This window comes from Xylocopa sonorina, chromosome 6 (genome assembly GCF_050948175.1).
Source record: "Xylocopa sonorina isolate GNS202 chromosome 6, iyXylSono1_principal, whole genome shotgun sequence".
Lineage (NCBI taxonomy): Eukaryota > Metazoa > Arthropoda > Insecta > Hymenoptera > Apidae > Xylocopa > Xylocopa sonorina.
This window is the reverse complement of record NC_135198.1, coordinates 5,285,974-5,297,805: the sequence shown is the minus strand read 5'-3', so window position 1 is coordinate 5,297,805 and position 11,832 is coordinate 5,285,974. Positions and strand designations below refer to the sequence as shown.

At 37.2% G+C, this 11,832-nt stretch overlaps 1 protein-coding gene across 3 annotated transcripts in view; it reads right to left on the bottom strand.

Annotated features, from left to right (window-relative positions):
- Positions 1 to 9,210: 9,210 nt before the first annotated feature.
- Positions 9,211 to 11,832, bottom strand: part of LOC143424502 (uncharacterized) — a 359,685-nt gene continuing 357,063 nt past the window's right edge. For 2 of the 3 annotated variants that reach the window (XM_076896581.1, XM_076896582.1), the window contains exon 9: positions 9,211 to 9,480. In XM_076896581.1, the coding sequence (XP_076752696.1) occupies positions 9,267 to 9,480 (214 nt within the window). In that variant the 3' untranslated portion in view covers positions 9,211 to 9,266. The remainder of the gene's footprint in view (positions 9,481 to 11,832) is intronic. The other variant, XM_076896583.1, reaches the window with a different exon arrangement.

Below are 11,832 nucleotides of genomic sequence, written 5' to 3'. Positions count from 1 at the left end.
AACGCGTAACATGGATCGAGAGGTAATGATTAATTTTTTACAGTCTCAAGAGTTCGCCTAGCAAGAGAGAAGCGTAATAACGGTTAAGAATATTCTATTATCCACTTTTTTATGTTGTAATTTTACTTACTTTAATATTTTAATATTCGGAACACTCAGACAGTTAAATTCTCCTTTTTCTTACTTTCAAAATATTGTGCAAAATAAAGTACTCAATAAATGAGAAAAAGCGAGCAGTGTTAAGTGCGTTATTAACATCTACAATCGTCCTGCATAAAAGGAGGAAAGCATATTTAATACCAGATTACACGTAAAAAATTGTGTTCTTATTTTCAATGCTTTCTTAATTAACCTTCTGAACCAACTATACAAATCTGTATGAATTTCGAATTTCGAGTTACACGATTTTCAATATCATTGAACCCAATTAACCGCGTTACTCGTGGTATACCTCCACCATATAAATTACACAACACCTTGATTAATTATAAAAAAAAAAACATCGTCGATCTCGAAATTGAAAGTGTCGTCGCGCGAGAAAATAATGAAGCTCGCGAGCTACTGACGAACAAATTGCTCGAATCTCACGGGATAAAAAGACGGATTCGGATGCAGTCGATGGAAGACGGAGATCGAATCGCTAATCGCATTGTTCGAATTCACACGCCCCATGGTATGGCGCATACAGGCACACATGTCCCAGGTACGACATTATTGCGAGTCTGACGATCGTGACACGCCGCTATGTACTACCGATCCGCTCATTATGTTTCATTTGTCCAGACCCGTGAACGCCATTTATGCACGCCAGGCATCATTAACCCTTTTAGTGACGGATGAGCGAGCTATCGATCGTACGTAACGTACGCGTATCCGCGTGCATCTGGATTATGCAAAGGCGACCGTGTGCAATCGAACGCGTGTCATCGCTCTTGGCAAGTTCTTTGGCAGGTTTCCGCGCGATCGACTCGACGGATGTTCCGCATACGTAATTACAGTGGTCGTCGATGCGAATGAATTTTAAAGGGAAATAAAAATTGATGTAATTGTACGAATGTATTTAAATAGAATTATTTGTTTATTAATGGTGTGAAATCTTTTTCTTATTTTATGCAGATGCTTTTAAGGGTTTTTGTAATTTGAATGCCTTTTCGAAATTTGCCAAGTAAGTAGTAGATGCATTTATTTAAGAATAAATGATAAGGATTGTATGAGATGAAGGTAATAAAATTATTTGGAAAAGAAATTAGCTCATTATTATAGTAGAAATATGAAAGAAGTAACTGCACTTAGTATGCAATTGAGTTGAGCAAATTAATACTTTTATAGTTGTATGATTTTCATTTTCCTATCTAGCTCTCTCCTCTCGTTACTGCTGAAATTAATTCTCAATTAAAAGTTAGAATAAGTGATTACCTTGTCTTTTATTTTTACTTGCACTAATATTCTTTATATCTTAAATTTAATGAATTTTACAGATTTTTAAATGAATTTTAAAGTTTTCAAAATTGGTACTACCAACTCGAAGAATTTACTAATACTTCACGTCTACGATTATCATTTTAAAACCAAAGTGATATTACGTATTTAAGAAAATGAAATATTTTTGTTTTTATGTATTAATACACTTTATTTTTTCGTGAAACTTACCTTATGGATATCAACGGTTGATGAGTGCGACATGTACAATTAGCATTGTTTAAAATATCGCGTGATATGAAAAGAATCAGAAAACAATGATGCGGATACGTCGTACAGGAATTATTCATGCTTTGTAATTATTATCGTACAAACGAAAACTGCACGCCATTGAACAGCTAGAATAAACAATTACAATAATATTGAAGGCTTAATAATTTAAGGATCGACAAAATTACAGCTCTGATCCTGATACACGTAATGGCAAAAAGGCACAGCAGTAGACATTTCATAATTATGTAACTTCACATGTTAATGATTTATTAACTTATTTTCACATACAATAGTATTATGCGTGAACGCGATCAAACATTGTATAAACAAAATTTACAAAATAAAGTATAAGTCTTTACAGCTAAAAGCTACTAGTAGTAGTGGATCACATAGCTTCATACTTTTCCCTCGATCAAGCAAATATTGCCAACCGAGACTATTCCATTCTTTTGTTTATTTTATGCTCTATCTCTCGTGTATATATATATTTATTTATATTTATATATATATTTATATTTTATATTTATATTTGCATTTATATTCATATTTATAATTATATTTATATTCATATTTATATCCATATTTATATTCATATTTATATAATCGTATTTATATATATATAATATATACGCAATATAATTTATATATATATAAATATCATGCGGAATACTAAATAAGCTAGCTCTCCTAGTTTTTCTCCTAGCACGGAATTTCGGGGACGTGGGATTGCAAAAGGGGGTGGGGTGTCCATGATGCGGATGGTGTATACACGTGTGTATATATGGTTCCTGTGTCTCTGTGTGGGTGTTTCTTTTTCATAGTACAGACGTATATTACACTCATTTAGATTCAACGATCTTCTATCTTGTAAATATAAAATTATTATCTCTTATTGTAATACCACTGACAAATGATATCGTAATATGTATGGCTATTATCTGCATCGTTAGTTATATCGTACACCAAAAAGTGCATTCGTCGCTCTCATCTAAATTTGTTTACACGACGATCGTGATCCACGGTTATATCGAATGAGGAGTTTAATCAGTTTTCATTCTTTGTTTTTTTTTTATCCTTTTTTCTTCTTTTGGTGCTTCTTAAAACTATTTTCCTCCGCCAAAATTTTCGATCGTCTCCCTTTTTCTTTCCTTTTTTTATTTCCTGCTTTCACTCTTGTTCTCGCTTCCTATGTATAAACTCATACTTTTCTCTCTCTCTCTCTCTCTCTCTCTCTTTCTCTCTGTCTCTCTATCTCTCGCATCCTGTCATTCTCCTCTCATTCTCGCTACACGTTTCGCGACGATAAACAAAAGTCGTACCCCGCGCTTCACACTCTTTTAGATCTCTCTCAAGACATAACAAGCGAACGAACCGCCTCCAATTGAATACAACTAACACCCGCCTTCACTTCACTCTCTTCTTTTCGATAAATAATAATTGTAATAAATATCAGCCGAAAAGACTCGCAGCTCTCAGTCACACTTCGATAACTACCGGTATATAGTTCTCCAAAAAATTTGTTTCCCGCAATTGCTAGTCGTACCTCTCGGGTTGAACGCGTTAGTTATCTTTAGTCACTGTTTTAACATACCCGTCTGCCCAGCACGAGAAGGGGAAAAGAACGCGGAGAAGAAGAAGAAGAAGAAGAAGAAAGAAAATGGAGTACACAGAGCGTTCGTGAACGTAGGCCTCTTTTCCGCACCGTCGTGTTCGATCGATTCAGATCGAGAAAAAGCAACGCAGGTCGGCGACATATAAAATTTATAAACATCTCAACACGATTTGTATCACGATCTCATTGAAAACTTTATTCAAATCAAATAATAATAATAATCGTATGCGTCAGAGACAGATGTGACAGTACGTAAATGATTCGATAATAGAAACAGGATGTTCGAATGTATAAAACGCTGCTGACGAGAAATACGACGACGAGAAGTGTCTCGTTAACTACCACTGACCACTCGAGTCGACAATTAATTATATAGAAACAAAACACTTTGAACTTCTATCCTTTCCATCAGACTTCTTGTCAACAGCGAGTTACACACACGCGTGCGATGCGTTCGTTCCATTCGTCCTCGGGTAAAATTTCGTTTCCCAGAAAAAGCAGGTCTCGATGTGAGAAACGCGGACTGCACGATCGATTAAAATAAGAGGATCATCTAGTGCTAACTATGAAAATAAACGGAGTAAGAGAAATGACACATATACAAACGGTGCTACGAGAAAGATGATCGGATGGAAACATTCTCAGCTTACTAACGCAATAGTGAAACGTCGCAAACAATAGGTGAGTAAAACATATATACATGTACACGATTGGCGATCTGAAAATCGTCCGCGTCCCGTCCTGGTCGTTCGATTTATAAAATCGAGAACCGTACTCGCGCGGTGAACCGAAACACGCGTGGGCCATCCTCATCGACGCGCGTCGCTTTTTCTGCGAGCTGGCGCGCGAATGGTTTCTTCGCACGGATACGCGTTAAATACAGTGCACAGGTCGACGGTTATCGTACAGCGATAATTACCGATAAGGCGTATGTATAATTATTTACAGTATATACGGAAAATATACAAAGGACGTCGGCTCTACGGTGTATACGTACTCTCGATCATAAAGACGTTTGATTCTTGCATACGTTACGTTTACTGAGGTAAGTCTTTACTGTTATCGTTATTATTATTATGTTATTTTTTTTCGTTTTTTTCTCTCTTTTTTTTTTCTTATTTCGTTCGCCGCTTTTTGTATATAAACGTAACCTCCTGCGTGGTGCGTCGACACGCCGCGGAGGGAAAGGACAAAAACGTTTCTCCCTCGTGAAGGATCGATCTCTGCGGATCGATGTTATGAAACTAGCGAGGAGCCGCGAGCCGAAATCACATTTCCGTCCCACGACCACCGACTGGGCGAAGGAATCGAGCAATAAAATTATAATTGTCTTATCTTTTAAACGGTCCCATGTTGTATAATCGCGATGCCAGCCGTTTGCGCGCGCTTCCGTTCGCACGGTCCTCACAAAGTCTCTACGACATTCATTTCATTTTTTTTTTATTAATATTATTCCCTTTATTCCTCATTTTTTTCAAGAGCTACCCTTTTCTCTCTCTCTCTCTTTCTCTCTCTCTTTCTCTCTCTCTCTCTCACACTCAAAAATCGTCATCCGCGGCCGGTGATATGTCTCTCGCCACTGATCAAAACGGAAACCTACGAATCTGAGATAATGCATTGTTTTTTTTTTTTACTGTTAGTCTTCCTGAGGCTGTATAAGTATCTCTTCCGTTTCGTCGGAGGAAACGAGAACTTTTGGATCTTTTTAAAACGTGTTACAAGGAGAGAGGCCCGACAACACGTCAGTCTTGTCGCGAGCTTTTGATTTCATTTGATGTACCGTTCGTTTTAATTAGAGGCGCGTGAACAACCGATTCGGTTCGATGAACGTTTGCGTACGAATTGCGTGGCTTCGATGCGATTAACGCACTGCCCTTCGCGTGAATCGAACCGTGGCGATTACTCGCTGCTGCAACGGGGGACAGTTGTTCGTTTTTCAAACGCGAATGGTCCTCGCGTCTCGACCTCGAGTCTCAGAAAATTCTTTCTTAATACGAAATTTCGTTTATTACAAGGTTACCATGTAAACGTCGATTCGTATTTTAAAATCAAGTGAAAATGCGGTGAAATTTAATTTACCTTCTTGTACGATCTCTGTCTGCAGAGAGAATTAGCATAGAATTCGTTAGAATTAGCATCTTTTTTAGAGTTTAAGTGAATAGCAATTTTACACAGTTTGCAATTATTACTTAGAACTGTCAACTATAATAATTGTTACTTTCTCTAGCAAGTAATTTTACGCGATATTTTCTCTAATTGTCACAAACTAGATTCAACTCAATTTATTGCAATAATTCAGAAAGTGATTGGTCCTCATAAGTTTGGATAAGAATATTTTACACGATGGTATTACGTTTAGAAATCTCTTCAAATGCTCAGATAAGTTACAAAATTCGTGATTTATAAATATTGTTTGATTTTCCTTCGATAATGATTGCTTGTGCTTTTTCTTATACAAAACGTGCCATTTCACGTAATTCGTGCAAATAATTCGTATCTCGAATAACACGGTGATAATCGTTATATTTACGTGGATTAAATAAAGTGAAGCATTTGATTTGAGCGCAGCAACGAATAATCGACAGTTCATGAAATGAATTCGTCTGAGAATATTTTCCCTCGAAAGTCGAAGTGACGAGTCACAAAAAAGATTCGCGCGGTCCTCCTTGTCTTTTGATACTTGCATCTTTTTTATTGTCTGTCTGTTGTGTGTTTAGATCTAGTGAATGCTTTGCTCTTAACACGTTGCTTATCAAATTATTCCAACTTAAACGTCTGAAAACTCAATTTTCACCTAGGACCAAATTTCTTGTAATTAATATATGAAAATATCTTTCATTCGTCAGCTAGAAAGAATTGTACACATATTTTTGTAAGCTCAAAAAGAGTTAATGTTAATATCTTGTAATTCTTGGTTAAAATGTGCAGTAATTATCTATATTGTCTTTAAGTGCGAGATTCGAGAAAGGTCTTATTAAAAATTTGGAAACTGTAAATATTCGCCAACTCGATAAATTATGTTTTGATCGAATTTCTGACACTAATCAGTCAAACATATCGACTTTTACATATATCCTTCCTGAACTGATTTACAAATATCGTATAATAATTTATCGTTTCATTGATTTAACCAAAAATTGGGAAGTACCTCCACTTATTATAAAATCGATAAACCACGCATTATTCTCTCAACTCGAAAAACATATGTTCCTGCATAACTCATACCCGACTTTCGGACAGTCGATCGAAGAAAATATCCATTTAACATACTCGCTGCGTATATCTTCCTAACTCTTAAACACTCGTTCTGTATGGTTTTGTACATATTTATGCGTGCATGCTTTCAAAGGAACATTTCTCGCGACACGGAGCTAAATTGTGCGATGGATAACGCGGTGTGATCTTCGATTATCGTGTAGATAGAAAAATAAAACTGAGTTACACCCTATCGTACGTCTGCCAAGCGAAAACGTACACCCGAATAAAAACATAGAAATGGAGGAATTACGCATTCTTAATAAAGATCGTTCGATTTGTCTTGCCTTCTCTCGTTTCTGTCCTCGATCTTCCTTTAACTTTCTCAACCGAAATTGACTTTAAGCTACTCGAAAGACTCGTTTTCGCGAAGTGAGAAATTCAGCGCGTGTCTAATACGAAATCCCTATAACGCGACACCTCGCGGAGACTTTGAATATTCGATCGATCGGTTGTTTCTTATGTACACGATTTAACCACTTAAATGACACACACCGTTAAAAAACGAGCACGCGGATCGAAGGTGCCATAAGTTCGCCGACCAGGCGAGGGTTAAAAAAGAATTTGAACGTGTCGAACGTGTACTCGACATTACAGCGCGACGCGATCGCGTCCGAATAAAAGAATGGGAATCTCGTACGCTTACGTATAGCCGTTTAAAAAAACTGATCGTCTAAGAACAATGATTCTTCTCTGGATACTGTGTGATGTTGATTCTCTCGCAAAAATATCGTTTAAAAACTACGCGTATTTCCTCCTGCCGTTCGACCGTCTGTGCAGGCTCGCACGCGACGAGAAATGAATGGTGAACCATGGGATGTGGATGGGGTGAGTTCGCGGAACAGTGAAACGACGTTCGCCATTCTAAAAATGGAACACTCGATTGTACATCCTAATTTGTTACATTAGACGTATGGTTACCTAAGTCTTGAAGATACGAATACCTGTCGATACTCCTTATCACACGCCCTACGCGTTTGTAAATGTTTCATTTGCAACGCTCGAAAGTTGCGAGAATCACTTTGCGTTTCGTTCTACGCGCCTCGCGCGACGCTACGGGCTGCAATTATTCCTTCCCGTTCTAATTCGAGACCGTGACTAAAACGCGCCCGTCTTCATTAAATCTACCCTCGGGTACGCATCGAAACTAAGGAGGAAAACTATAGTCGATATCTATTACGATCGACGCGTCTAAACGCGGCAACGTTCGTTAAAAATGAGATTTCCCGTATCACTCGACGATCTTACTTTCTGTATGCAATTACACTGCGTAAACAACACGAAGACACATACTGTAGGCCAGTTCCACCTGTTGACAAGTCGGCCTTTAATCAATTTCTCCCGCTAATGATTCTCTAATTATGCGATTATTACATTTTTACAATCATCATCCATTTCCCTATTAATTCCGCGTTAACCAAAAAGTATTTGTACGTGTGTAAAGATAAATTGGCGATTTTTATTTCAGAAGTGTGTAAAACAAACTTTTGACAAACTGAATTCAAGATACAGAATAAGTTAAGAAATTTGCTTTTTAAATAGGAAAAAAAGTATGCAAGGTTCGATAAATAATGGAATTTCTGAACTCAGCAGAGCTTAATAGGAAAATGGCGTTCGCTATATTTAAATATGCGCTATCAGCGAATTATCGCGAAGGAATAACGGTGAATTATCCTACATCACGTCGAGAATTATTTCGATCGGCTCTCGATCAATAAAAATCTCCTTTAACCCGATTACATAGTATCATTTGTTACGCCTACTTCAGTCGTTTCGATCACATTCGATTGACTTTTCCGCACCTCTGTTTAACATCCGTTCCGAGCGACAAAATTCACGTTTCTCTATGTACAAGTACGAAACAAACGCGGTTGGGTTACAAGAAAATCGTCAAAGGAATCCGTCGATATCTACTAATCCGACTATTATCGGTTCTATCGGGGCGACTCGCAAAAATGTTCGCGTTTCGCAAATTCTCAACAAACTGGACCACGATATTGATTTTTACTTTTCTGTCGAAAGTATCGTACTTGTTTAGCATCTCATAATTTGAAAAATCGAACAACTCTTATTCGCTCCAATAGAAGAAAAATGTATGCACAACAATCAATTTCTATAGCTTACTCTACGCTCTTTTTGTATAACAATCTTTACCTCTGTATTGCGATTTGTGTCGAGTATAAATCACGTCAATTTCTCGTTTCATTTTAGGACACCAGACAACGTAAGACAACCTTCCTGAAATTTCTTCCTTTCACCTTACAATTACCTCAACATCGTTATGGATAATTTTCGCATAAAATGGCTGCATCGCAATACAGAAGTACGTATCGAGTATATATTAAACCAGAAAATTTCACCTCTGATTTCGTAAAGCTTGCAACTAGAAGATCCAAGCGTATTCGATGAACCGAAGTGCGAACTTCTATCGAAAATGTCGTCCGTGGTGACGGTCGCGACGGGACGATATCGACGCATCAGTCTCATCGAATACAACGCAGACGTTCTGTACATCGTCGGAAGAAACGCAACGAATTAATTAGGAATCTACAGACGAAACAACGTAGAAGAAGCGGTTTTGTTAATCGCGAGCTCCAACCAGCCTCGACAGCCTCTCTCAAGACTTCTCTCTGTGTCCCGCGTGAAGAACAGAGAGCGCGTGTCAGTGGAACCGAAGCTGACTCGTTCGAGGATCGATCGACACGGATCACCGGCACTGCTTCTGTTCAGCGGCGACCGGATTCTTCGAGGACCGCTTCCCGTCCTGCTTCGAGGCGCCGCCGCCTTCCGGACACTTGGTTCCGGTCACCTTGCACGGCTTCCCGGCGGCCTTCTGCTCCTTGCCCGACTCCGTGACCTTATCCAGCTCCGCCATCGCTTCCTGTATGGCGTTCTCCAGCTGCATGTTCAATTTACGACTTCTAGAAAAAGAAACGGGGCAAACGAGAAAATCGTGGGGTTAGTCGTAAGGAACATTGAGCGCAGCCAAATAAGGTGAGCAACAGCAAAGCCGAGATACGTCTAAGATATGCGCTACGCAGCTACGACAACTACTCCGCCGATCGGTTTGGCTTTGGTTAAAGGGAATCGGTGGCTGTCACCGTCGCACAGTGTCACGATTAATCGTTAGAAATATTTGGGAACCTTTGTTGGATTGGTTGCGTCTCGTTTCGTGGGACTCGAAGTGCTCGTCGAATTTAGAAATAGAATTACTTGGCAAATGTTGGTTTTATTTATTTGTTTTGTACGTACTTTTTTTGGTATTGTGATGAGTGTACTATTTTTATATACCTTTTAAATTTTAGATAGAAGAAAAGAAGGTTGGGTCTTTCGTTTCGTGAATAAATTTTGTTCTTTTATTGTTCTTCGATTTGAGAAATTTTATTTACTCTGCTAAGGTATTTAGTTTCAGAATTTATTAGTTTATATTATCAACGTGAATTTTATATAAAATATTAGATGCTTGAATATGATTGTAGATAAAAGTAGCAAAGAATTTATTTTTGATTTGTCTCTCTGTACATCAAGTTAATTGCCAATCGATCGAAGCTAAAATGGCCGAAAGACCCGTCACGCATTGCTGAAAATTCTTCGGCTGTTAAATAAAACTCACAGAAATTTTGATATCTCTCAAACACCAACTACTCTACTTTCTAACAGTTTCAACTTTGTTTATACAAATATTAAAAAATATTACTCTTTATTAGTTCCAGATTCACTGCAATTTATGTTTTTTTTTTTTACTTTTTATGCTTCCTTTACTTTTTACCAGAATACAAAAAAAAGAAACATTTAGTTGAACACGTGAATGTTTTCGATTGTCGACAAAGGCTACAATTTAATCGAACGAATTTAAATATCTCTCAGCTCCTCCACAAGCGGAATCCTCCAATGGCGAACGTTGTTATTATTAAAAGATCCTCGTAAATCTGTCACGCGCACTTTTTTCTCGACATTTTACACACCTCGTGCGTTCGAAACGAATTTAATAGAATTCCACCAACGTTCGATGACTTCCGTGTAACCGTGACAATAAATCTGCTTTCATTTTTTTGTCTATAAACGTAAAATGCTACGAGAAGTTATCTACTGGACACAAGGAATACATAAGTTATATTTAAACAGCAATATTAAGCGAGATAAATAAAATTGTATACGTGTGTTGCGGAGTGTAGACTAAAATACGTTCGAAACGCGCAACTGCGATCAGAGGAACAGAGAAAAAGCGTTTCTCGATAAAGGTTTTCTAGAAAGGGTTACCTTGTAAGCTTTCTACTGTTAAACGTGTCGCGAAATTAAAAATCGCAGCTACGCAGGGACTTTCTTAAACTTAACAGAGACTCGATATCATTGGCTGTTGGTTTGTTAATAAATGTTGTACATAGTTGATCCATTGGCGACAAATCATTTCAGGTATAATAAATCGTATATATAACGCAATATAAAAAATATTATCTGTTAACAATTGTACGTGGATCAAATTAGTAAAACATTTATCAATTTCAGTTTGTTACCCCTGTTACGTATCTCGGATAGAGTAGGATAAACGACAACAAAATACGAAACAGAATCGCGTTATTTACCGTCACATACAAAAAATGCAATTACGTTGCCACAATATATATTTTTAGCTAATAGGAAAACAACGATAGACAAAAGATTCCTACTTTTGTTACTGTGTTTCATTCCTTCATATCTCTGTGTAGCCCACATAATAAACGAAAGGGTTAACACGAACTGATGTATCATATTATTGCATTTTTTTTTAACGTAAATTATATCTATTTTTCAATGAATTAATGTAATGCAATAGTTTCAAGTGAGTCGTGAATTTCAATAATTACAAACATGTAGCAAGAATAAAATTGTAATTGTATTAGCAAATTTTAAAACCAATATAACCCACAGCCACTACGCTAAATTTCAATTAAGGAATGAAAAATAAATCTAAAATTCAATTCGTTTAAACATTTCTTCCAAAACTAACTTAAAAGATTTTGTGCACCATTTTTAAACTACACATCAGAAGCTGCTCGTATATAACAGTACAATTTCGCCAAATTATAAACGGCACATCTGTAAATTGAAAACTGCAATTAAGGAACAAAAATTGAGAAACTAAACTGTTGCCATAAAAAAAAAGAACAAAGGGAAACGTGTAATATGGGACACAAATCTTTCCAAGGAATCTACGTCTTCTTAATAAATATATAAAATTCAGCAACACGTACAGAAACTCCACGAAATACCGCGAGATATACGAAGATACACTT